Raw genomic sequence first — 26,906 nt, forward strand, 5'->3', positions numbered from 1 at the left:
TGATACGCTCTAGTTCCATCCATGTTGTTGCAAATGGCAAGATTTCATTTCTTTTGATGGCTGCATAGTATTCTATTGTGTATATATACCACATCTTCTTGATCCATTCATCTGTTGATGGACATCTAGGTTCTTTCCATAGTTTGGCTATTGTGGACATTGCTGCTATAAACATTTGGGTGCATGTGCCCCTTTGGATCACTACATTTGTATCTTTAGGGTAAATACCCAATAGTGCAATTGCTGGGTCATAGGGCAGTTCTATTTTCAACATTTTGAGGAACCTCCATGCTGTTTTCCAGAGTGGCTGCACCAGCTTGCATTACCACCAACAGTGTAGGAGGGTTCCCCTTTCTCCGCATCCTCGCCAGCATCTGTCATTTCCTGACTTGTTGATTTTAGCCATTCTGACTGGTGTGAGGTGATATCTCATTGTGGTTTTGATTTGTATTTCCCTGATGCCGAGTGATATGGAGCACTTTTTCATGTGTCTGTTCGCCATCTGGATGTCTTCTTTGCAGAAATGTCTGTTCATGTCCTCTGCCCATTTCTTGATTGGATTATTTGTTCTTTGGGTGTTGAGTTTGCTAAGTTCTTTATAGATTCTGGACATTAGTCCTTAATCTGATATATCGTTTGCAAATATCTTCTCCCATTCTTTCAGTTGTCTTTTGATTTTGTTAACTGTTTCCTTTGCTGTGCAAAAGCTTTTGATCTTGATGAAATCCCAGTAGTTCATTTTTTCCCTTGCTTCCCTTGCCTTTTGCGTTGTTCCTAGGAAGATGTTGCTGCGGCAGAGGTCGAAGAGGTTGCTGCCCGTGTTCTCCTCAAGGATTTTGATGGATTCCTTTCGTACATTGAGGTCCTTCATCCATTTTGAGTCTATTTTTGTGTGTGGTGTAAGGAAATGGTCCAATTTCATTTTTCTGCATGTGGCTGTCCAATTTTCCCAGCACCATTTATTGAAAAGGCTGTCTTTTTTCCATTGGACATTCTTTCCTGCTTTGTCGAAGATTAGTTGACCATAGAGTTGAGGGTCTATTTCTGGGCTCTCTATTCTGTTCCATTGATCTATGTGTCTGTTTTTGTGCCAGTACCATGCTGTCTTGATGATGACAGCTTTGTAATAGAGCTTGAAGTCCGGAATTGTGATGCCACCAACGTTGGCTTTCTTTTTCAATATCCCTTTGGCTATTCGAGGTCTTTTCTGGTTCCATATAAATTTTAGCATTATTTGTTCCATTTCTTTGAAAAAGATGGATGGTACTTTGATAGGAATTGCATTAAATGTGTAGATTGCTTTAGGTAGCATAGACATTTTCACAATATTTATTCTTCCAATCCAGGAGCATGGAACATTTTTCCATTTCTTTGTGTCTTCCTCAATTTCTTTCATGAGTACTTTATAGTTTTCTGAGTATAGATTCTCTGTCTCTTTGGTTAGGTTTATTCCTAGGTATCTTATGGTTTTGGATGCAATTGTAAATGGGATTGACTCCTTAATATCTCTTTCTTCTGTCTTGCTGTTGGTGTAGAGAAATGCAACTGATTTCTGTGCATTGATTTTATATCCTGACACTTTACTGAATTCCTGTATAAGTTCTAGCAGTTTTGGAGTGGAGTCTTTTGGGTTTTCCACATATAGTATCATATCATCTGCGAAGAGTGATAATTTGACTTCTTCTTTGCCGATTTGGATGCCTTTAATTTCCTTTTGTTGTCTGATTGCTGAGGCTAGGACCTCTAGTACGATGTTGAATAGCAGTGGTGATAATGGACATCCCTGCCGTGTTCCTGACCTTAGAGGAAAAGCTTTCAGTTTTTCTCCATTGAGAATGATATTTGCGGTGGGTTTTTCATAGATGGCTTTGATGATATTGAGGTATGTGCCCTCTATCCCTACACTTTGAAGAGTTTTGATCAGGAAGGGATGCTGTACTTTGTCAAATGCTTTTTCAGCATCTATTGAGAGTATCATATGGTTCTTGTTCTTTCTTTTATTGATGTGTTGTATCACATTGACTGATTTGCGGATGTTGAACCAACCTTGCAGCCCTGGAATAAATCCCACTTGGTCGTGGTGAATAATCTTTTTAATGTACTGTTGAATCCTATTGGCTAGTATTTTGTTGAGTATTTTCGCATCTGTGTTCATCAAGGATATCGGTCTATAGCTCTCTTTTTTGGTGGGATCCTTGTCTGGTTTTGGGATCAAGGTGATGCTGGCTTCATAAAATGAGTTTGGAAGTTTTCCTTCCATTTCTATTTTTTGGAACAGTTTCAGGAGAATAGGAATTAGTTCTTCTTTAAATGTTTGGTAGAATTCCCCCGGGAAGCTGTCTGGCCCTGGGCTTTTGTTTGTTTGGAGATTTTTAATGACTGTTTCAATCTCCTTACTGGTTATGGGTCTGTTCAGGCTTTCTATTTCTTCCTGGTTCAGTTGTGTAGTTTATATGTTTCTAGGAATGCATCAATTTCTTCCAGATTGTCAAATTTATTGCCGTAGAGTTGCTCATAGTATGTTCTTATAATAGTTTGTATTTCTTTGGTGTTAGTTGTGATCTCTCCTCTTTCATTCATGATTTTATTTATTTGGGTCCTTTCTCTTTTCTTTTTGATAAGTCGGGCCAGGGGTTTATCAATTTTATTAATTCTTTCAAAGAACCAGCTCCTAGTTTCGTTGATTTGTTCTATTGTTTTTTTGGCTTCTATTTCATTGATTTCTGCTCTGATCTTTATGATTTCTCTTCTCCTGCTGGGCTTAGGGTTTCTTTCTTGTTCTTTCTCCAGCTCCTTTAGGTGTAGGGTTAGGTTGTGTACCTGAGACCTTTCTTGTTTCTTGAGAAAGGCTTGTACCGCTATATATTTTCCTCTCAGGACTGCCTTTGTTGTGTCCCACAGATTTTGAACCGTTGTATTTTCATTATCATTTGTTTCCATGATTTTTTTCAATTCTTCTTTAATTTCCCGGTTGACCCATTCATTCTTTAGAAGGATACTGTTTAGTCTCCATGTATTTGGGTTCTTTCCAAACTTCCTTTTGTGGTTGAGTTCTAGCTTTAGAGCATTGTGGTCTGAAAATATGCAGGGAATGATCCCAAACTTTTGATACCGGTTGAGTCCTGATTTAGGACCGAGGATGTGATCTATTCTGGAGAATGTTCCATGTGCACTAGAGAAGAATGTGTATTCTGTTGCTTTGGGATGAAATGTTCTGAATATATCTGTGATGTCCATCTGGTCCAGTGTGTCGTTTAAGGCCTTTATTTCCTTGCTGATCTTTTGCTTGGATGACCTGTCCATTTCAGTCAGGGGAGTGTTAAAGTCCCCTACTATTATTGTATTATTGTTGATGTGTTTCTTTGATTTTGTTATTAATTGGTTTATATAGTTGGCTGCTCCCACATTGGGGGCATAGATATTTAAAATTGTTAAATCTTCTTGTTGGACAGACCCTTTGAGTATGATATAGTGTCCTTCCTCATCTCTTATTATAGTCTTTGGCTTAAAATCTAATTGATCTGATATAAGGATTGCCACTCCTGCTTTCTTCTGATGTCCATTAGCATGGTAAATTCTTTTCCACCCCCTCACTTTAAATCTGGAGGTGTCTTCGGGCTTAAAATGTGTTTCTTGGAGGCAACATATAGATGGGTTTTGTTTTTTTATCCATTCTGATACCCTGTGTCTTTTGACAGGGGCATTTAGCCCATTCACATTCAGGGTAAGTATTGAGAGATATGAATTTAGTGCCATTGTATTGCCTGTAAGGTGACTGTTACTGTATATGGTCTCTGTTCCTTTCTGATCTACCACTTGTAGGCTCTCTCTTTGCTTAGAGGACCCCTTTCAATATTTCCTGTAGAGCTGGTTTGGTATTTGCAAATTCTTTCAGTTGTTGTTTGTCCTGGAAGCTTTTAATCTCTCCTTCTATTTTCAATGATAGCCTAGCTGGATATAGTATTCTTGGCTGCATGTTTTTCTCGTTTAGTGCTCTGAAAATATCATGCCAGCTCTTTCTGGCCTGCCAGGTGTCTGTGGATAAGTCAGCTGCCAATCTAATATTTTTACCATTGTATGTTACAGACTTCTTTTCCCTGGCTGCTTTCAGGATTTTCCCTTTGTCATTGAGACTTGTAAATTTTACTATTAGGTGACGGGGTGTGGGCCTATTCTTATTGATTTTGAGGGGCGTTCTCTGAACCTCCTGAATTTTGATGCTCGTTCCCTTTGCCATATTGGGGAAATTCTCCCCAATAATTCTCTCCAGTATACCTTCTGCTCCCCTCTCACTTTCTTCTTCTTCTGGAATCCCAATTATTCTAATGTTGTTTCGTCTTATGGTGTCACTTATCTCTCGAATTCTCCCCTCATGGTCCAGTAGCTGTTTGTCCCTCTTTTGCTCAGCTTCTTTATTCTCTGTCATTTGGTCTTCTATATCACTAATTCTTTCTTCTGCCTCATTTATCCTATCAGTGAGAGCCTCCATTTTTGATTGCACCTCATTAATAGCTTTTTTGATTTCACCTTGGTTAGATTTTAGTTCTTTTATTTCTCCAGAAAGGGCTTTTATATCTCTCGAGAGGGTTTCTCTAATATCTTCCATGCCTTTTTCGAGCCCGGCTAGAACCTTGAGAATTGTCATTCTGAACTCTAGATCTGACATATTACCGATGTCTGTATTGATTAGGTCCCTAGCCTTCGGTACTGCCTCTTGTTCTTTTTTTGTGTTGAATTTTTATGTCTTGTCATTTTGTCCAGATAAGAGTAAATGAAGGGGCAAGTAAAATACTAAAAGGGTGGCAACAACCCCAGGAAAATATGCTTTAACCAAATTAGAAGAGATCCAAAATCGTGAGTGGGGAGAAAGGGGATAAAAAGAGGTTCAAAAAGGAAGAAAGAAAAAAAAACAAAAAGAAAAGAAAAAAAAAGAAAAGAAAAGAAAAGAATTTTTAAAAAAAGAAAACAACTAAGAAAAATGTAAAAAAGAAAAAATATATATATTAGATAAACTAGTAAAAAATCGTTAAAAAAGAAAAAGGTAACAGTTAAAAAAAAAATTTTACCCGAAGGCGAGAAAAAAAAAAATGAAAAAGAAAAAATTAAATTAACTGCAAGACTAAAAAAAATCACAGGAAAAAAGCCATGAGTTCCGTGTTTGGCTTTCTCCTCCTCTGCAATTCTGCTGCTCTCCTTGGTATTGAAACCGCACTCCTTGGTAGGTGAACTTGGTCTCGGCTGGATTTCTTGTTGATCTTCTGGGGGAGGGGCCTGGTGTAGTGATTCTCAAGTGTCTTTGCCCCAGGCGGAATTACAGCGCCCTTACCCGGGGCCGGGGTGAGTAATCTGCTCGGGTTTGCTTTCAGGAGCTTTTGTTACCTGAGCGCTTTCCGTAGAGTTCCGGAGTTCGGGAATACAAATGGCGGCCTCCTGGTCTCCGGCCCGGAGGAGCCGAGAGCCCAGGGCCCCACTCCTCAGTGCGCCCTCAGAGAACAGCGCCCAGTTACTCCCGTCTGCCTGACCTCCGGCCGCGCTCCGAGCTCACAGAGCCTGCGACCGGTTCAAGGTAACACCGAGCTGCGAGCTTACTGTCGGCTCTGTCTCTGTAGCCGGCTTTCCCGTTCCAATACCTGCAAGCTCTGCGACACTCAGACACCCCCGATCCTTCTGTGACCCTGCGGGACCTGAGGCCACGCTGACCCCGCGTGGGCTTCGCCCCGGTTTAGCCTCTGGAGCGATGTCCCTCAGCGGAACAGACTTTTAAAAGTCCTGATTTTGTGCGCGGTTGCTCCGACGCTTGCCGGGAGCCGGCCCCTCCCCCCGGGGTCTATCTTCCCGTCGCTTTGGATTCACTTCTCCGCCGGTCCTACCTTTCAGAAAGTGGTTGTTTTTCTGTTTCCAGAATTGCTGTTCTTCTTCTCTTCGATCTGTCGATGGATTTTCAGGTGTTTGCAATCTTTAGATAAGCTCTCTAGCTGATCTCCGGCTAGCTGAAGCAGTTTCAGCTTGCTACTTCTCCGCCATCTTGACTCCTCCCCCCCCAGTCTTTAGTTTTAATACTAATTTATCTGATTTGAGAATAGCTACCCCAGCACCCCAGCCATTGGCATGATACATGCTTCTCCAACCCTTCACGATCAGTCTGGGTGTATCTTTAGGTTCAAAATGGGTCTCTTTCAGACAACATATGGATGGGTCCTGTCTTTTTATCCAATCTGCGACCCTGCGCCATTTTATGGGCGCATTTAGGTCATTCACATTGAGAGTGATTATTGTTAGATACGTTTTTATTGACATTGTTTTACCTTTGAAGTCTTTCTTTCTGTAGATTGTCTCTATATTTCTGTTCAATGCTATTCTTATGATTTTATCCCAAAGATACAGATGCCATTAAAAGAAGTGCCATCTGCACCCCAATGTTTATAGCAGCACTGGCCACGGTCACCAAACTGTGGAAAGAACCAAGATGCCCTTCAATGGACGAATGGATATGGAAAATGTGGTCCATATACACTATGGAGTATCATGCCTGCATCAGAAAGGATGAATACCCAACTTTTGTAGAACATGGACGGGAGTGGAAGAGATTATGCTGAGTGAAATAAGTCAAGCAGAGATAGTCAATTATCATATGGTTACACTTATTTGTGGAGCATAACAAATAGCATGAAGGACATGGGGAGTTAGAGAGGAGGAGGGAGTTGGGGGAAATCGGAAGGTGAGGTGAACCATGAGAGACTATGGACTCTGAAAAATAATCTGAGGGGTTTGAAGTGGCGGGGCTTTTGGGAGGTTGGGGTACCAGGTGGTGGGCATTAGAGAGGGCATGGGTTGCATGGAGCTTTGCGTGTCATGAAAAAATAATGAATACTGTTATGCTGAAAATAAATAAAAAATAAATTAAAAAAGTTAAACACAGAAAGCAATAAAAAAGGGGGGGATAAATAGCCATCTAAATCTCATTTAAAAAAATTCCCAAATATACAAATTATCATTACACCTTAAAGAGCTAAAGATCAACAACAAATTAAACCTAACTCATGCACAAGAAGGGAAATAATTAAGATTAGAGCAGAGGTCAATGAATTAGAAACCAAAAATACAGTAGAACACATTAACAACACTAGAAGCTGGTTCACTGAAAGAATTGATAACATTGATAAACCACTGGCCAAAGTTATCAAAAGAAAAGAGAAAGGACCTAAATTAATAAAATTACAAGTTAAAGAGGAGAAATCATGACTAACATCAAAGAAATAGAAACAATCATCAGAAATTGTTCTCAACAGTTATATGCCAGTAAATTAAGCAACCTGGAAGAATTGGATGCATTCCTGGAAACATATAAACTACCAAGACTGAAACAGGAAGAAATCAGCAACCTGAATACATCCATTACCAATAACAAGATTGAAGCAGTGACCAAAACCTGCCCAAAAAACAAGAGTCCAGGCCTTAGTGGATTCCTTGGGGAATTCTAGCAAACATTCAAAGAAAAACTCATATTGATTATCTTGAAGGTGTTTCAAAAAAATAGAAACAGAAGAAAAATTTCCAGACCCTATCTTTGAAGCCAACATCACCTTGATCCCAAAACCAGGCAAAGACCCCATCAAAAAGGAGAAATTTAGACCAGTATCCCTGATGAATATAGATACCAAAATTCCCAACAAGATCCTACCTGATAGGATCCAACAGTACATTAAAAGGATTATCCATCATGATCAGTTGGGATTTATTTCTGGTGTACAAGGGTGGTTCAACAGTAGAAAATCAACCAGTGTGACAGAACACATAAATAAAGGAAGAGAGAAGAACCACATGATTTCCTCAATTGATGCATAAAAACTACTGGACAAAACATAGCATGTGTTCCTGATTAAAACTCTTCAGAGTATAGTGATAGTGGGAATATACCTCAACTTCATAAAAGCTACATATTAAAAACCCACAGCAAATATCATTCTCAATGGGAAAAAGCTGAGAATGTTTCCCATAAGATCAGGAATATGACAAGCATACCCACTCTTGCCACTATTGTTTAACATAGTACTAGAAGTCCTAACAACAGCAATCCGACAACAAAAAGAAATAAAATGTATTCAAATTGGCATAGAAGTCAAACTCTCTCTCTTTATATATGACATGATACTTTGTGTGGAAATCCCAAAAGACTGTATCCCCAAATTACTAGAAATAATACAGTAATTCAGTAATGGGGCAAGATACAAAAATGATGTACAGAAATCAGTTGCTTTCTTATACACTAGCAATGTAACTATAGAAAGGGAAATTAGAGAATCAATTCTATTTGTTAGAGCACCAAAAACCATAAGATACCTGGGAATAAATCTAACCAAAGTGGTAAACGATCTGTACTCAAGGAACTACAGGACACTCATGAAAGAAATTGAAGAAGACACAAAAAGATGGAAGACCAGTCCATGCTCATGGATTGGAATAATAAATATTGTTAAAATGTCTCTACTTCCTAGAGCAATCTATACTTTCAATGCCATTCTGATCAAAATTCCACTGGCATTTTTCAAAGAGCTGGAGCAAATAATCCTAATATTTGTATGGAATCAGAAGAGACCCCAAATTGCTAAGGAAATGTTTAAAAATAAAAACAAAACTAGCGGCATCACGTGGCCTGATTTCAAGTTTTACTACAAAGCTGTGATCTCCAAGACGGTATGGTACTGGCACAAAAGCAGCCACATAGACCAGTGGAATAGAGTAAAGAGCCCATATATGGACCCTATTGACTCTATGTTCAAATAATCTTCAACAAAGCAGGAAAAATATACAGTGGAAAAAAGACAGTCTCTTCAATAAATGGTGCTGGGAAAATTGGACAGCTATGTGTGGAAGAATGAAACTCAACCATTCTCTTACACCATACACAATGATAAACACAAAATGGATGAAAGACCTCAATGCAAGACAGGAATAAACCTTGGAATAAACCTAAGCAAAGAGGTAAAGAATGCATGCTATAGGAAGAACAAAACACTCCTAAAAGAAATTGAAGACACAAAAAGATGGAAAATCTTTCCACCCATGCTTATGAATCAGCAGAATAAATGTTGTTAAAGTGTCTATGCTTCCAGAGCAATCTATACTTTCAATGCCATACCAATCAAAATAGCTTTGGAATTTTTCAAAGTATTGGAACAAACCATCATAAATATTGTACAGATCCAGAAAAGACCCTGAATCACCAATGAAATGTTGAAAAAAACAAAGCTAAGGGATTCAGGTTCCCTGACTTCAAGCACTATTACAAAGTTATGATCACCAAGACAGCATGGTACTGGCAAAAAAGCAGACACATAGACCAGTGTAGCAGAATAGAGATCTCAGATATGGACTCTCAACTCCATGATCAAGTAATAAACTATAAAACAGGAAAAAATATCCAGTGGAAGAAAGACAGTCTCTTCAATAAATGGTGCTGGGAAAATTTGAAAGCTATATACAGAAGAATGAAACTAGAGCATTCTCTTACACCATACACAAAGATCAACTCAAATTGGATGAGAGATCTCAATGCAAGACAGGAATCCATCAAAATCCCAGAGGAGAACATAGGCAGTAACCTCTTCGATATCAACCACAGCAACTTCTTTCAAGACACAACACCAAAGGCAAGGGAAACAAAGGCAAAAATAAACTTTTGGGATCTCAAGAAAAAGCTTCTGCACAACAAAGAAAACAGTTAACAAAACAAAGAGGCAACCCACAGAATGGGAGAGGATATTTGCAAATGACAGTACAGACCAAGGGCTGACTGATATCCAAGATTTATAAAGAACTCAAATTCAACACCCCCCCAAAAAAAACCGCAGATAATCAAGTCAAAAAGTGGACAGAAGACATAAGCAGATATTTCTCCAAAGAAAATGTACACATTTCTAACAGACACATGAAAAATTGTTCATCATCATTATCCATCAGGGAAATTCAGCACCAAACCACATTGAGATATCACCCTACACCAGACAGAATGGCAAAAATTGACAAGGCGCAAGAAACAGAAAATGTAGGAGACGTTGTGGAGAAAGGAGAACCCTCTTACACTGTTGTTAGGAATGCAAATTGGGGCCACTTTGGAAACCAGTATTGAGTTTCCTCAAAAATTTAAAATAGAGCTGCCCTGGACCTAGCAATTGCACTACTGGGTATTTACCCAAAGATAGAGATGTAGAAAAAAAAAAAAAAAAAAGGCCATAGCAGCATTATCCACAATAGCCAAACTGAAGAGCCAAGATGCCCTTCAACAGACAAATGGATAGAGAAAATGTGGTTCATAAATACAATGGAATATTACTCAGCTGTCAGAAAGGATGAATATTCAACTTTTGCATCGACACGGATGAGACTGGAAGAGATGATGTTAAGTGAAATAAATCAAACAGAGAATATCAATTATCATATAGTTTCACTTATTTGTGCAACTTAAGGTATAGCATGGAAGACATTAGGAGTAGTGAAAAATGAAGGGGTAGAAATCAGTGTGGGAGATGAACCATGAGAGACTACGGACTCTGGAATACAAACAGAGAGTTTTAGAAAGGGGATGGTGGCAGGATGGGTTAGCCTGGTGATGGGTTTTAAGAAGGCACAGATTGCATGAAGCAATGAGTGTTATACACAAACAATGAATCATGGAACACTACAACAAAAACTAATGATTTATTATATGGTGACTAACATAACACAATTTAAAAAAGAAAAATATATAAATGATTATTTTTTTATGTTCGCTTATCCTTCATTTCACCTTTTTGGATTGTCTACGTCTCTTGCCATTTTTAAAATTGGGGAATACTCTTTTTTTTCATGACTTTGCACAACTATATTTACATTAATGAATGAAAATATCATTCACCTCCTCCTTTTCGAACATTTTATGGTGTATGATTCGACTTTAACCATATGAAAGATTATTTTACGTAATTGCAACTGAATATGGATCCCTTCCTTGATCTGAATTTAAACCTACTCTTTGCAACTGTTTGCTCCTCAATAACAGAAAACAGGTTTTATCTCATATTTTTCAATGTGTAGCACAGGACGTTGCAAAGTAAGGAGGTCAGTAAATGTTTTACTAAAATATTCTTAGTGAAAATATCTGGTCAATAGATACAAAAAAATCATTCTCAACTTCACTAATCATCAGGGACATGCGGTACAAAACCAAAAAAGGTATATCATCTCACACTTGTTAGAATGGCTACTGTCAAAAAGACAATTAACAAGTGTAAAGAATATGGAGAAAGGGAAACACTTGTGCGCTGTTGGTGGAAATGTATCTTGATGCAGCAGCTATGGAAAACAACAGGGAAGTCCTGAAAAAAAAAAATAAAGCAGAACTGTCATATGTTCCAGAAATTCCACTTCTGAGTATTTGTCTGAAGAAAATGAAAACACTAATTCTAACACTAACACTAACACTAATTCACCTCCACGTACCCACAGCATTATTTTCAATAGCTAAGATATGGAAACAACCAAAGTGTGCATAAATGAATGAGTGGATAATTTACATGTGACATATATACAAAAAGGGAGATCATTTCACTGTAAATAAAATAACATTTTGCCACTTGATACAATATGAATAGGTATTATGGGCATAATGCTGAGTAGAATAAGTCAGACAAAGACAAAAATCACATGATCTCCCTTATGTGTGGAAACTAAAAAGAAAAAAAAAAGAAGTCATACATACAGAAAGCGGAGTTGAGAGGTGAAGGATCAGCCAAATTGTTGAAAGGGTCAACATTTACAAGTATAAAGTCATAAAAAAAAAAAAAAAGTCCTAAAGATGTAAATACAACATGGTCATTATAGTTAATAATACTGTATTGTATATTTGAAAATTGCTAGGCAAGTACATCTTAAAAATTTAAATCATAATGAAAATATTATTCTGTATAATGATGGATGTTAACTAGACTTCTTGTGGTGATCATTGCACAATATACACAAATATTGAACCATTATGTTGTCTACCTGAAAGTAATAGAATGTTATATGTAAATTATATCCCAATGTTAAAAAGAAAATATCAAAATAATAAAAAATGGGATTATATGTATGACCATTTAAAAGCTAACTCCAGTTAAATTTCATTTTCTTTGTCCAGAAGGAGATTAAATATATTTTAACATATATGCTACAATTAGATATCACACTTACCTTTTTTTTAAGTTAGTAATGATAGCAGTATTAGATTTCATTGGTGCATTTTTTAACAATATTTTTTGATGGTTACAATATCAATATTTTATTCTTTTTGATATATTTTCAGTGTAACAGAATTCATTGTTTATGCACCACACTCAGTGCTCTATGCCATACATGCCCTCCATAATACCCACCACCAGGCTCACCCGACTTCCCACTCCCTTCCCTACAAAACCCTCAGATTGTTTTTCAGAGTCCATAGTCTCTCATGGCTCACCTCCTCCTCCAGTTTCCTCCAACTCCATTCTCCTCTACATCACCCCATGTCTTCCATGTTATTTCAAATGCTCCACAAATAAGTGAAAACATATGATAATTGACTCTCTCTGCTTGACTTATTTCATTCAGGATAATCACTTCCAGTCCTGTCCATGTTGATGTAAAAGTTGGGTATTCATCCTTTCTGAATGGAGGCATAATACTCCATAGTGTATATGGACACATCGACCGTAAAAGAGCATCTTGGTTCTTTCCACAGTTTGGTGACTGTGGCCATTGCTGCTATAAACATTGGGGTATATATGGCCCTTATTTTCACTACACCTGTATCTTTGGGGTAAATAGCCAGTAGTACAATGTCAGGGTCATAGGGAAGCTCTATTTTTAATTTCTTGAGGAATCTCCACACTGTTCTCCAAAGAGGCTGCACCAACTTGCATTCCCACCAACAGTGGAAGAGGGTTCGCCTTTCTCCACATCCTCTCCAACACAGGTTGTTTCCCGTCTTGCTAATTTTGGCCATTCTAACTGGTGTAAGGTGGTATCTCAATGTAGTTTTAATTTGAATCTCCCTGATGGTTAGTGATGATGAACATTTTTTCATGTGTCTGATAGCCATTTGTATGTCTTCATTGGAGAACTGTCTGTGTCTTCTGCCCATTTTTTGAAATGATTGTTTTGTGTGTGTTGCGTTTGAGGAGTTCATTATAGATCCTGGATATCAACCTTTTGTCTGTACTGTCATTTGCAAATAACTTCTCCCATTCCGTGGGTTGCCTCTTTATTTTTTTTTTTTTTATTGTTTCCTTTGCTGTGCAGAAGCTTTTGATCTTGATGAAGTCTCAAAAGTTCATTTTTGCTTTTGTTTCCTTTGCCTTTGGAGACATATCTTGAAAGAAGTTGCTGTGGCTGATATCGAAGAGATTACTGTCTATATATATATATATATATATATATATATATATATATATATATAATTGAATAACATCAATGAAGGCAAAAAATGAAGCATATATCTATAAAAGGTAGATGTAAAAAATAACAGTTAAAAAGCGACTTAAAAACAAAGAGGTGATAAAATAAGAAACTAGTTGAAATGGAGAAAAAAAAAAAAAGAAAAATGGAAAATTTTGGACTGAAAGGGAAATGAATCATGAAGAAAAACCTTGAGTTCCATATGCTATTTCCCCTTATTGTTGGTGTCTTACAGTCTTGTGAGATCTATAAATTAGCTGTGCACTTGCTCTTCATATTGGTCTTCTGGAGGAGGGGCCTGCTATGGTGTTTCTCAAGTGTTTTTGCCTTGGCAAAGTTGCATCGTCCCTTGCCAGGGGGCTGGCATCTAAGTAAGCTGGTCCTCTGTGTGGCTTTTGATCCCTGAATGCTTTCTGCACCTTTTTAGAGAATCAAAATAAAAAAGACTGTGGCCCAATTTCTATCCCCAGACCCAAAAGATTGCAGTCCCCCCCTTTTTAGTAAACCCGCTGAGACAAACGTTCTTCACTTTTGTGTGTGCCAAACTCTGAAGGCTCATGTGCTGTGGGCCCACAGTGATCCTCCTGGTGGGAGTCTGATGGACCTGTATTACTGCCCTTTGTAGTGCTCTGATGCTGAGAGTGGTCATGGGCTCCTCATATACCCACTCTACTGCTCCTGGGGGATGACTGAGTGTCACAGTAATATCCTTTACATGGCTGTCAGCTTGAGAGCCATTGCCTGGTTATGGGTGCACCTGTTCTGCGCCTCCTGGGGAATGGCAGACAGTGTTTACATTTCCATCCTTTTTAGGGTACCCAGACAGAGAGCAGTCACCCAATAAGCCTGGCTTATGGTTAATGATGATCCGAACTGAGAGTCTCTTCCTGGGCTGACTCTAACTGACTCTAACCAGTTTTCCTGCTCCACTGCTCAGGTACTCTATCAGTCAGGCACTACATTTGTTCTCTGACTGTTGGGATCCTGAGACCACACTGACCCACACAGAATTCTGCCTTCTTCATCCCCCGAGCCCCATTCAGACAGGGATATCTCTCACTGGAGCATATTTCTAAGGGTTCTGATTTTTACCTCCAGGGCTATATCACTTTAAGGTAGCCAACTTATGGAGGCTCCCTCCCCACTCCATTTATCTTCCAATATCTACCCCCTCCATTTATCTTCCAATATCCCCCTTCACATTCACATCTCCACACCTCTTACCTTGCAAAAAGCAGTCACTTTTTATTTGTAGAGTTCCATTTTTTTTTTCTTACATCTCAGGCTGAATCCATGGGTGTTCAGAATGGTTTAATAGTTATCTAGCTAAATTCAAGGGACCAGATGAAATGAGGTCCCCTACTGTACTGCTATCTTGCCTCCAACCTCCCCCAGTCGTTCTGTTGGGGTTGCAGTGATCCAAAACTCAGGTATTTCTTTTTGTAAGGAAATTTTGGGTTTTTTTTTTATTGGCAAGTAGGACCAGAAGCCAGATCAGAGGTTAACCCCTGGCCCACTTCTGAGGTGTCAGTTGAACTGCTGTCTGTGATGATCCTCTCCTCTCCCCAAGGTTAAAGTCACTTTGGAGTCAATGTTGATCACTCTCAGGGCTGTTTGCAAAATAAGATGTGCAAGGAACCACTTTGGATGGACTCCTGCCAAGTGGAGTGGCTTTCATGAGGCATTTCATAGGAGAACACAGGGGAGAGGTGTGGAGATTTTAACAAGGTATGCAGTGGTCTGCTTGCTGGATGAGCCACTTTTGAGTGTCTTCTGCTGAGTGGGGAAGGTTGAAGGGTGTGAATCTTCAGGAGAATGTGGGAGTGGGACTTGGTGTTAGTAAACTAGAGGAAGAGTTTTCAGGCTGTTTCCCACAGGTATCTGGGTATTTAGACTGGGATGGGGAAAGAAATGGCACCTGCAGGCTGTTCTGTCTTGCAGAAGTCCCCTCCAGTGGATGTTCTGAGATATGTAAATGAATATTCCTCTATACCTAGTCAGTTCTCAAACTGCTACTGCTATGTTGTATCTGGTATAACTTCTGTTGTTACACAGTCTCTTTAAGGGTGTGGAAAATTTCCTGTCACTCTTGGGCTCTCCCAGAGACAAGCTTACCGATTTTTATAGTTAACAATGTTAATCCCCACAGATCACAAAACAAAACTTGTGAAGGTAAGCCCCTCTAGTTTTCAAAGCCAAGTGTTATGGGGACTACTCTTCCCAGTGCAATTTACCCCATCTGAGTTCTGCTACTCTTCTTCTACTTGTTATACCCCTCCCATTTGTGGTTTGTCTAGTTGATTGGCTTGTTTCTTGACCAGAACTCTGACCTTCGTATTGTTTTTGGTGTGACCACCTAAGATTAGCTGGAGGTCAGGTCTTCCGGGTTTTGGTTTATTTTCTGATTAGTTCTACTGGTGTGGCTGTTACCCAAGTGAATTCTTGAAATGAGGGAAGATTAGGATCTTCCTGCTCTGCCATATTTTTGTATGGCTGCCCCTCTTCCCAACTCAGTTTTGGAAGTTTATGCTTACAGGAACTTATCTATTTCTTCTAGGTTGTCCAATTTGTTGGCATATAATTGTTTATCATATTCTTTTATAATTCATTGTATTTCTGTGGTGTTGGTTGTTATTTTTCGTCTTTTCTGATTTTATTTATTCACGTCATTTTTTCTTGAGGAGTCTGGCTAAAGTTTTATCCATTTTGTTGATCTTTTCAAAGAACCAGCTCCTGGTTTCATTGATAGGTTCTATTGTGGGGATTTTCTTGTCTCTATTTCATTTATTTTTGCTCTACTTTATATTGTTTCCTTCCTTCTACATTTTTGTTCTTTTGTTCTTTTCATATTTCATTTTGGTTTAAGGTCAGGTTGAATATTTGACATTTATCTTGCTTCTTGAGGTAGACCTATATTGCTCTAATCTTCTTTCTAAGAACAGCTTTTGCTTTATCCAAAAGATTTTGGACAATTATCATTTTTTACTGCTTTCCATGCATTTTTTGATGTTCCCCCTTTTTTCCCAATTTTAATTCCAGTATAGCTAATGTACAGTGATATATTAGTTTCAAGTATACAATATAGCGATTCAACAATTCTATGTATTACTCAATGCACATCGAGATAAGTGTACGCTTAATTCCTTTCACCTGTTTTATACATCCCTCCACCCACCTCTCCTCTGGTAACCATATATTTGTTCTCTATAGTTGAGTGCTTTTTGGTTTGTCTCGTTCTTCCCTTCATTTCTTTGTTTTGTTTCTTAAGTTCCAAGTATGAGTAAAATCATATGTTTTTCTCTGACTGACATATTTTGCTGAGCATTATATTCTCTAACTCCATCCATGTTGTTGCAAATGGCAAAATTTCATTCTTTTTGATAATTTTGAGTAACACTTCACTGTGTATATACATCACATCTTCTTTATCCATTCATCAGTGGATGGGCATTTAGGCTCTTTCTATAGTTTGGCTGTTGTTGATAATGCTGCTATAAACATCAGAGTGCATTTACAACTTCAAGTTTGTATTTTTGTTCCCTTAAGTAAATATCTAGTGGCTCAATTGATAGATCATAGAGTAGCTTTATTTTAACATTTTGATGAACCACTATACTGTTATCCAAAGTGGCTTCCACAGTTTGCATCTGTAACAATGATATGAATGTTTCCCTTCCTCTGCACCCTTGCTAATACCTACTGTTTCTTCTGTTATTTTTAGGCATTCTGACAGGAGTAAGGTAGTATCTCACCATGCTTTTGATTTGTAATACCCTGTGATGAGTGATGTTCAACATCTCTTCATGTGTCTTTTAGCAACCTGGATGTCTTCTTTGGAAAAGTGTTCTCACTGTTCTGTTCTTTTCTTAACTGGATTATTTGTTTCCCAGGTGTTAAGTTTAATAAGCTCTATATAGATTTTGGACACTAACCCATTATCAGATAAGTCATTTGCAAATATCTTCTCCCATTCTGTAGGCTGCCTTTAGTTTTGTTGATTGTTTCTTCACTGTGCAGAAAACTTCTGTCTTGATGAAATGCCAGTAGTTCATTTTTGCTTTTGTTTCCCTTGCCTGTGGAGACGGGTCTAGTAAGAAGTTGTTAATGACCAAGGACAAAGAAGTTGCTGCCTGGGTTCCCCTCTAAGATTTTGGTGATGTCCTGTCTCTCATTTGAGTCTTTCATCCATTTTGAGTTCATCTTTGTGTATGAGGTAAGAAAATAGTCCAGATTCATTCTTCTGCATGTGGCTGCCGAATTTTCCCAGCACATTACTGAAGAGACGGTCTTTTTCCCACAGATATTATTTCCTGCATTGTCCAAGATTAGTTGTCCATAGTGTTGAGGGCCCATTTCTATGGCCTCTATTCTGTTCCATTGATCTGTGTATCTGTTTTTGTGCCAGTAACAGGCTATCTTGATGATCACAGATTTGTAAAATTGTTTAAATTCAGACATTCTGATGCCTGCTACATTTATTTTTCAAAATCCCCTTGGAAATTTGGGGTCTTTTCTGATTCCATACAAATTTTAAGATTGTTTGTTCCAGCTCTGTGAAAAATGTCAATGGTATTTTGATAGGCATTGCATTGAAAGTGTAGATTGCTCTGGGCAGCATAGACATTTCCACACTGTTTATTCTTCCAATCCATAAGCATGGAATATTTTTCATTCTCTTTATTTCTTCCTCAATTTCTTTCATAAGTTTTCTGTACTTTCTAGTGTACAGAGGCTTTACTTCTTTGCTCAGGTTTATTCCTAGGTATCTTATGGCTCTGGGAACCACTGTAAATGGAAGTAATTCTTTAATTTCTTTTTCTTCAGTCACATTGTTAATGTATAGAAATGCAACTGATTTGGGGGCCTTAATTTTTTATCCTGCCTTGTTGCTGAATTGCTGTATGAGTTCTGGTAATTTGGGAGTGGTGTCTTTTGGGTTTTCCACATAAAGTATCATGTCATCTACAAAGAGGGAGAGTATGACTTCTTGTTTTCCAATCTGAATGACTTTTATTTCTTTTTTGTTATCTAATTGCTGAAGCTAGAACTTCTAGTACTATGTTAAACAAAAGTGGTGAGAGTTGTCATCCCTCTTGGGTTCCTATCACTAAAGGAAAATCTCTCAGTTTTTCACCATTGAGATGAAATTCACGGTGGTCTTTTCATAAAAGGTCTTTATGACATTGAGGTATTTCCCCTCTATCCCTATATTTTGAAGAGTTTTAATCAGGATATGATGTTGTATTTTGTCAAAGGATTTTCTGCATCAATTGAAAGGATCTTATGGTTCTTGTACTTTCTTTTATTAATGTGATGTATCATGTTGATTGATTTGTTGATGTTGAACCAAACTTGCAACACAGGAATAAATCCCTCTTGGCCCTAGAAAATAATCCTTTTAATGTGCTATTGATCCCATTGGCTGGTATCTTGGTGAGAATTTTGGCATCTGTGTTCATCAGAGATATTAGTCTATAATTCTCCTCTTTGGTGGCATCTTTGTCTTGGTTCAGTATCAAGATAATGCAGTCCTCATTAAAAAAAAAAAAAGTCTGGATGTTTTTCTTCTCTATTTTTGAAACACCTTCAGAAGAATAGGTATTAGTTCTTCTTTAAAATCTGGGTAGAATATGCCTGTGACACCATCTAACCCTGGACTTTTTTTGGGGGGGTGGTAAGATTTTAGTTGTTGCTTCAATTTCCTTCTGGTTATGGGTATGTTCAGGTTTTTAGTTTCCTCCAATTTCAGTTTGTGTAGTCTATAAGTTTCTAGGAATGTACCCATTTCTTCCAGATTGACTAATTTGTTGGCATATAAGATGCTCTTAAAGTTTTTTGTATTCCTTGGTATTGGTGGTGATTTCACTGCTTTCATTCATGATTGTACTAATTTGGGGCCTTTCTCTTTGCTTTTTGATAAGTGTGACCAAAGGTTTATCGATCTTATTAGCTCTTTCAAAGAACCAGCTTCTAGTTTCATTGATCTCTTTTACTGTTCTTTTAGATTCTATTTCATTGATGTATGTTCTATCTTTATTATTTCTGTTCTCCTGCTTGCTTTAACCTTCATTTGCTGTTCTTTCTCCAGTTTCTTTATGTGTAAGGTTAGTGTGTATTTGACGCTTTTCTCATTTTTGTATTGCTACGTATTTCCTTGTTAGGTCTGCTTTTCCTGTATCCAAAGTTTTGAACAATTGTGTTCTCATTTTCATTAGTTTCCATGAGTTTTTAAAATCCTTCATTAATTCGATGATTGTCCCATTCATTCTGTAGTAGGATGCTCTTTAACCTACAAATATTTCAGTTCCTTTCAAATTTTCTCTTTTGACTGAGTTCCAGTTTCAAAGCATTTTGTTCTGAATATATGCAGAGAATAAGCCCAATCTTTTTGGTATCAATTGAGACCTGATTTCTGACCCAGTATATGATCTATTCTGGAGAATGTTCCATGTGTGCTAGAGAAGAATGTGTTGTCTGTTGCTTTAGAATGAAATGTTCTGAATAAATCTGTGAAGTCCATCTGGTTCAGTGTGTATTTCAAAGCCCTTCTTTCCTGTCAATCTTTTACTTAGATGATCTGTCCATTGCTGTGAGTCCTGTGTTGAAGTCCCCTACTAGTATTGTATTATTATCAATATGTGACTTTAATCTGATTGTTAATTTACTGATATAATTGGATGCTCCCACATTAGAAGCATAAATATTTATCATTTTTAAATCTTCTTGTTGGATAGACCCTTTATGTATGATATAGTCTCTTCATCCCTTACTACAGTTCTTGGTTTAAAATCAAATTTGTCAAGTTGCATTCTAGGAGTGGGGAGGCAAGGTGTTGACAGAGTAGGAGACCTTATTTCATCTGGTCCCTTGAATTTAGTTGGATATCTATCAAACCTTTCTGAATACACATGACTTCAATCTGAGACATAAGAAAATATATCTGGACCACTACAAGCAGAAAAAAAAATGTACAGAAATCAGTGGCTTTCTTATACACTAACAATGAAAATACAGAAAGGGAAATTAGAGAATCAGTTCCACTTACTACAGCACCAAGAACCATACGATACCTGGGAATAAACCTAACCAAAGAGGTAAAGGATCTTTACTGGAGGAACTACAGAACACTCATGAAAAAAAAGTGAAGAAGACACAGAAAGATGGAAGACCATTCCATGCTCTTGGATCGGAAGAATAAACACTGTTAAATGTCAATACGGCCTAGAGCAATCTATACTTTTAACACTATTCTGGTCAAAATTCCACTGGTATTCTTCAAAGAGCTGGAGCAAATAATCCAAAAGTTTGTATAGAATCTGAAGAGACCCTGAATCACTAAGGAAATGTTGAAAAACAAAAATAAAAGTGGGGGCATCACGCTACCTGATTTCAAGCTTTACTACAAAGCTGTGATCACCAAGATAGCATGGGACTGGCACAATAACAGACACATAGACCAGTGGAACAAGTAGAGAGCCCAGATATGGACCCTCAACTCTATGGTCAAATAATCTTTGACAAAACAGGAACAAATATACAGTGGAAAAAAGACAGTCTCTTCAACAAATGGTGCCGGGAAAACTGGGCAGCTATATGTAGAATGAAACTCAACCATTCTCTTACACCGTACACAAAGATAAACTCGACATGGATAAAAGACCTCAACATGAGACAGGAATCCATCAGAATCCTAGAGAAGAATATAGGTAGTAATCTCTTCTATATCAGCCACAGCAACTTCTTTCAAGATATGTCTCCAAAGACAAAGGAAACAAAAGCGAAAATAAACTTTTGGGACTTCATCAAAATCAAAAGCTTCTGCACATACAAGGAAACAGTCAAGAAAACAAAGAGGCGAGAGTCGAGACCAGAGGCCGAACTCGGGATCTGACAAGATGGCCGGGCTGCCCCGCAGGATTATCAAGGAAACCCAGCGTTTGCTGGCAGAACCAGTTCCTGGCATTAAAGCAGAACCAGATGAGAGCAACGCCCGTTATTTTCATGTGGTCATTGCTGGCCCTCAGGATTCCCCCTATGAGGGAGGGACTTTTAAGCTTGAACTATTCCTACCAGAAGAATACCCGATGGCAGCCCCTAAAGTACGTTTCATGACCAAAATTTATCATCCTAATGTAGACAAGTTGGGAAGAATATGTTTAGATATTTTGAAAGATAAGTGGTCCCCAGCACTGCAGATCCGCACAGTTCTGCTATCGATCCAGGCTTTGTTAAGTGCTCCCAATCCAGATGATCCGTTAGCAAACGATGTAGCAGAGCAGTGGAAGACCAACGAGGCCCAAGCCATAGAAACAGCTAGAGCATGGACTAGGCTATATGCCATGAATAATATTTAAAATCGATCTGATCATCAAGTGTGCATCACTTATCCTGTTCTGCCAAGACTTCTTCCTTTTTTGTTTGCATTTAATGGACACAGTCTTAGAAATATTACAGAATAAAAGCCCAGACATCTTCAGTCCTTTGGTGATTAAATGCACATTAGCAAATCTATGTCTTGTCCTGATTCACTGTTGTAAAGCATGAGCAGAGGCTAGAAGTACCATCTGGATTATTGTGAAACGTTTAAAAGCAGCGGCCCTTCTCTGCTTTTATTAATTTCCCCCATCATGGTTAAGCACTGTGAATGAAGGTAGTTGTCAGGGTTAGCTGCAGGGGTTTGGGTGTTTTTCTTTATTACTTTTTTGAGGGGGAGAGGTAGTTTTATTTTAATTTTATGGGCTCCTTCCCCCTTTTTATGGTGATCTAATTGCATTGGTTAAAAGCAGCTAACCAGTTCCTTATAATATGCTCTCTAGCCAAGTCTAACTTTATTTAGACACTGTAGATGGACAAGCTTGATTGTTTGAACCAAAATGGGAACATTAAACAAACATCACAGCCCTCACTAATAACATTGTGACTTTGCTGTCAAGTGTAGAATCCTTCCTTCAAGAAAAAGCTTGTGACCATTTTGTATGGCTTGTCTGGAAACTTCTGTAAATCTTATGTTTTAGTAAAATATTTTTTGTTATTCTAAAAAAAAAAAAAAAAGAAAAGAAAACAAAGAGGCAACCCACCAATGGGAGAAAATATTTGCAAATGACAGTACAGACAAAAGCTTGATATCTAGGATCTATAAAGAACTCCTGAAACTCATCACACACAAAACAGACAATCATATCAAAAAATGGGCAGAAGATATTGACAGACACTTCTCCAATAAAGACATACAAATGGCTCTCAGACACATGAAAAAATGTTCATCATCACTAGCCATCAGGGAGATTCCAATTAAAACCACATTGAGATATCACCTTACACCAGTTAGAATGGCCAAAATTAGCAAGACAGGAAACAACATGTGTTGAAGGGGATGTGGAGAAAGGGGAAACCTCTTACACTGTTCGTGGGAATGCAAGTTGGTGCAGCCTCTTTGGAGAACAGTGTGGAGATTCTTCAAGAAATTAAAAATAGAACTTCCCTATGACCCTGCCATTGCACTCCTGGGTATTTATCCCAAAGATACAGATGTAGTGAAAAGAATGGCCATCTGTACCCCAATGTATATAGCAGCAATGGCCATGGTCGCCAAACTGTGGAAAGAACCAAGATGCCCTTCAACGGACAAATGGATAAGGAAGATGTGGTCCATATACACTATGGAGTATTATGCCTCCATCAGAAAGGACGAATACCCAACTTTTGTATCAACATGGACGGGACTGGAAGAGATTATGCTGAGTGAAATAAGTCAAGTAGAGAGAGTCAATTATCATATGGTTTCACTTATTTGTGGAGCATAACAAATAGCATGGAGGACATAGGTAGTTAGAGAGGAGAAGGGAGTTGGGGGAAATTGGAAGGGGAGGTGAATCATGAAAGACTATGGACTCTGAAAAACAATCTGAGGGTTTTGAAGGGGCGTGGGGTGGGAGGTTGGGGTACCAGGTTATGGGTATTAGAGAGGGCATGGATTGCATGGAGCACTGGGTGTGGTGCAAAAACCATGAATATTGTTACACTGAAAAGAAATTTAAAGAAATCACTGCTTTTTGAAATGTAGGAGGCATGGAACTTTGATTCTGCAGGGAAGTAGTGGAAGACAAATGTCAGAGGGAAGGAGCCTCCATAAGTTGGCTACAGGAAAGAGTTATAAACTTGGAATCCAAAATTTGAACCCTTAGACATCTGCTCTGGTGAGGAACATGCTCTTTTGAGGAGGGCACAGGGGATAAAGAGGGCAGTATTCTCAGTGGGCATTTATGGTTTCAGGATCCCAGGAGACTCTGAAAGAAAAGGGGAGACTGAACTGATACAGTGTCCAAAGATTGGAGCTAGGAGCCTGGTTATGTTCAGTGAGCCTAGAAGGAACTCTCAGCTCAGATTTCCATAAATCACAAGCATGATCAGTAGGGAGGCCACTCTTTGACTGAGCACCCTGAAAAGGTGTGACACATGCAGGCCCTCTACCATCCCTTAGCAGGGCAAAAGAGTTTGCCCATGGCTAGGCAATATCTCTCAGGCCAGAGTTGGCCATTGTTGGGTATGCAACCCAGGTCACTGTGGTTTTTAGCAGCACAGACAAAAAAGGAGACAGTGTGACCTGGAGGGCTTTCTAGAGAACAGCCTGTGATCTATGTTCTGAGACAAAATTTTGGACACAGTCACTTCTGCTCTGACTCTTGGAAGGGACACAGAAACCTTCCAGGGAATGCCGCCAGAAGACAAAAACCACCCAAAACTGGATCTCACTGAGTCCATCCTCCACCACAGGGAGCAAGACAATTCTGCTCCAACAGGGTTGCCTGTGTAAAAATGGGGCAGTTCCCTTCTACCAGAAGATAGGCTGGAAGAACAATAGACCAAGAACCATAAAGTTGCTATAGAACAGGTGCATCTTGCTTGGATAGTGGTCAATAGTTTAGAATGAGTCAATTATCGTATGGTTTCCCTTATTTGCTGGGCATAACAAATAATATAGAGGAATGGGGAATGGAGAGGAGAAGGGAGTTGAGGCAAATTGGAGGGGGAGATGTACCATGAGACACTATTGACTCTGAAAAACTATCTGAGGGTTTTGAAGGGGTGGGGGGGTGGGAGGTTGGGGGATCCAGGTGGTGGGTATTATGGAGGGCAAGCATTGCATGGAGCACTGGGTGTGGTGCAAAAACAATGAATTATGTTACTCTGAAAAGAAATTTTAAAAAACATATGATCTGCTTAATTGATGAAGAAAAAACATCTGACAAAGTATGACATCCATCCATGATTAAAACCCTCAAGAAAGTATGAGTAGAGGGAATGTACCTCAACATAATAAAGGCCATATATGTAAAACACAAAACTAGTGACATCCACAATGGGGAAAAACAGAGCCTTTCTTACGGTCAGGAGCAAGACAGGGACATCCACTCTCATCATTGTTCATTGATATAGTACTGAAAGTTCTAGCCTCAGCAATCAGAAAACAAAAGCAGTAAAAGGCATCCCAACTGGGAAGAAGGAAGTAATACTTTTTCTATAGACATGACACTCTATATAGAAATCTTTAAAGACTCCAACAAAAAAATTGTTAGAACTGGTACACGAATTCAGTAAAGATTCATGCTACAAAATCAACATACAAGTATCTGTTGCACGTCTATACACCAATAATGAAGCAGCAGAAAGAGAAATCAAGGAATTAATCCCTTTTAGGATTGCTACAAAAATTGTTGATACCTAGCCATAAACTCAAACAAAAAGGTAAAAGTTTCATATATATATATATATATATATATATATATATATATATATATATATTTAATTATAAAACATTGGTGGAAAAAATTGAAGATGGCACAAAGAAATGGGAAGACATTCCATGCTTATAGATTGGAAGAATAAATATTGTTAATATGTCTCTAGTACCCAAAGAAATCAATACAGTTTATGTATCCCTATCAAAATAGTGCCAGCATTTATCACAGAGTTAGAACAAACAATCCAAAAGTTTGTATAGAACCACAAAAAAATCCCTAATAGCCAAAGGAATCTTGAAAATGAAAGGCAAACCCAGAATCATCCAAATCTGGATTTCAAATCTGTATATTACAATGTGGTTTTGATTTGGATTTCCCTGATGGCTAATGATGTTGAACTTTTTTTCATGTGTCTGTTAACCATATTTATGTCTTCTGCACATTTTTTCACGTGATCATTTGTTTTTTGGGTGTTGAGTTTGATAAGGAATTTATAGATCTTAGATACCAGTCCTTTATCTGTAGTGGCATCTTGACTTGATTTTTCTCAGGCTACAGTAACAGACAAGCCAGAACATTACAAGTACGTTTCACTCATTTCTTTCTGAGAAAGAAACTGGAAATTGGGCAGCTCACTCCCAAATCTGTGTACACTGTGCTAGAAAGAAGGTAATGTAAGAAGGGAACAAAAGTGCCAGAAAACTCCCTGTAGTTTATTTTTATCAGTTAGATGTTTGCTTGGTTTTTGCAGCTTTTTAAATAATTTCTAGGGTTCCCACAAAGCAAATTTGGGCTGCATGTTGTTATTTGGTGTTTCCATGGGTAAACAAAGGTCTCAGAGCTTTCTACTCTGTCACCTTGCTGACATGACTTTAATCTTTTGTCTAGTAAGCCCTATGTTTGAGTTTCCTGTATGGTTTCTGTCCCTTTCTTTTGTTCTTTTAAATGGGGCATAACTTACAGGGTTGTTTTTTTTTTTTAATAAGCCTTGTAATTTTTTGTATGAAAATTATATATTTTAATATTATAATGTAGTAACTCTGAAAGTCAGATTTATTTCTTCAAGGTTCGATAAATCTCTTGATTGTTGGACACTGAAGTAGTCAATTTTTGGACACTTTTTCAAACTATTTTGCAAAGACTATTCATCATTTTTGATCACTGATGTATATTACTTTAGCTTGTGTTCAGCTAAGGTTTTGACAGAGACCTCCTTAATGATTAAAGCTGAAAACAAATAAATAAAAACACACCAAGCTAAAGAGAAATGTCACTTCTCTTGGTTTACATTTATTTGTCCCTAATGGGACAATTCTTCACAATTTAAGTCCATTCTTACTTGAGGAATCAGGTGAAAATTTAATTTTTTAGGGGACATTTCAGGACCTGTCTTTTCTGGATATTCACATGGCTTACCTATTGAATGTCCTAATTTCCCAAATACTCATACCCTAGCTTTTCCTCCAGACATAAGATGGTCTATTTTATATCTCCACCCATAATCTCTTACCTGCAACATATTTTTTATAGTCCACCCTGCAGCTTGTATAAGCAATAGCTACCTCTTTTTATACTTGTTTTCTGAGTTATTTGAACAAAGATAAACATCTTGCATCAGTATTTCAGGTATCCTATACGCAGGGTAAAATAGACATATACAACAATTGGAAAATAAGGTTTTCTCTGCTTATATCAGTTCAGGAGAGGAAACTGGAA

The 26,906-nt window shown here is 38.1% G+C and overlaps 1 protein-coding gene across 1 annotated transcript; it reads left to right on the top strand.

Moving 5' to 3' along the window:
• The first annotated feature begins 21,308 nt into the window (after nt 1-21,308).
• Nucleotides 21,309-21,960, top strand: LOC131821974 (ubiquitin-conjugating enzyme E2 N-like). Its single transcript, XM_059158364.1, has one exon. It carries the CDS (start codon nt 21,345-21,347, stop codon nt 21,801-21,803), a length of 459 nt encoding a protein of 152 aa, XP_059014347.1. The 5' UTR covers nt 21,309-21,344; the 3' UTR covers nt 21,804-21,960.
• Nucleotides 21,961-26,906: the final 4,946 nt, after the last annotated feature.

This window comes from Mustela lutreola, chromosome X (assembly GCF_030435805.1).
Source record: "Mustela lutreola isolate mMusLut2 chromosome X, mMusLut2.pri, whole genome shotgun sequence".
Taxonomy (NCBI): Eukaryota; Metazoa; Chordata; class Mammalia; order Carnivora; family Mustelidae; genus Mustela; species Mustela lutreola.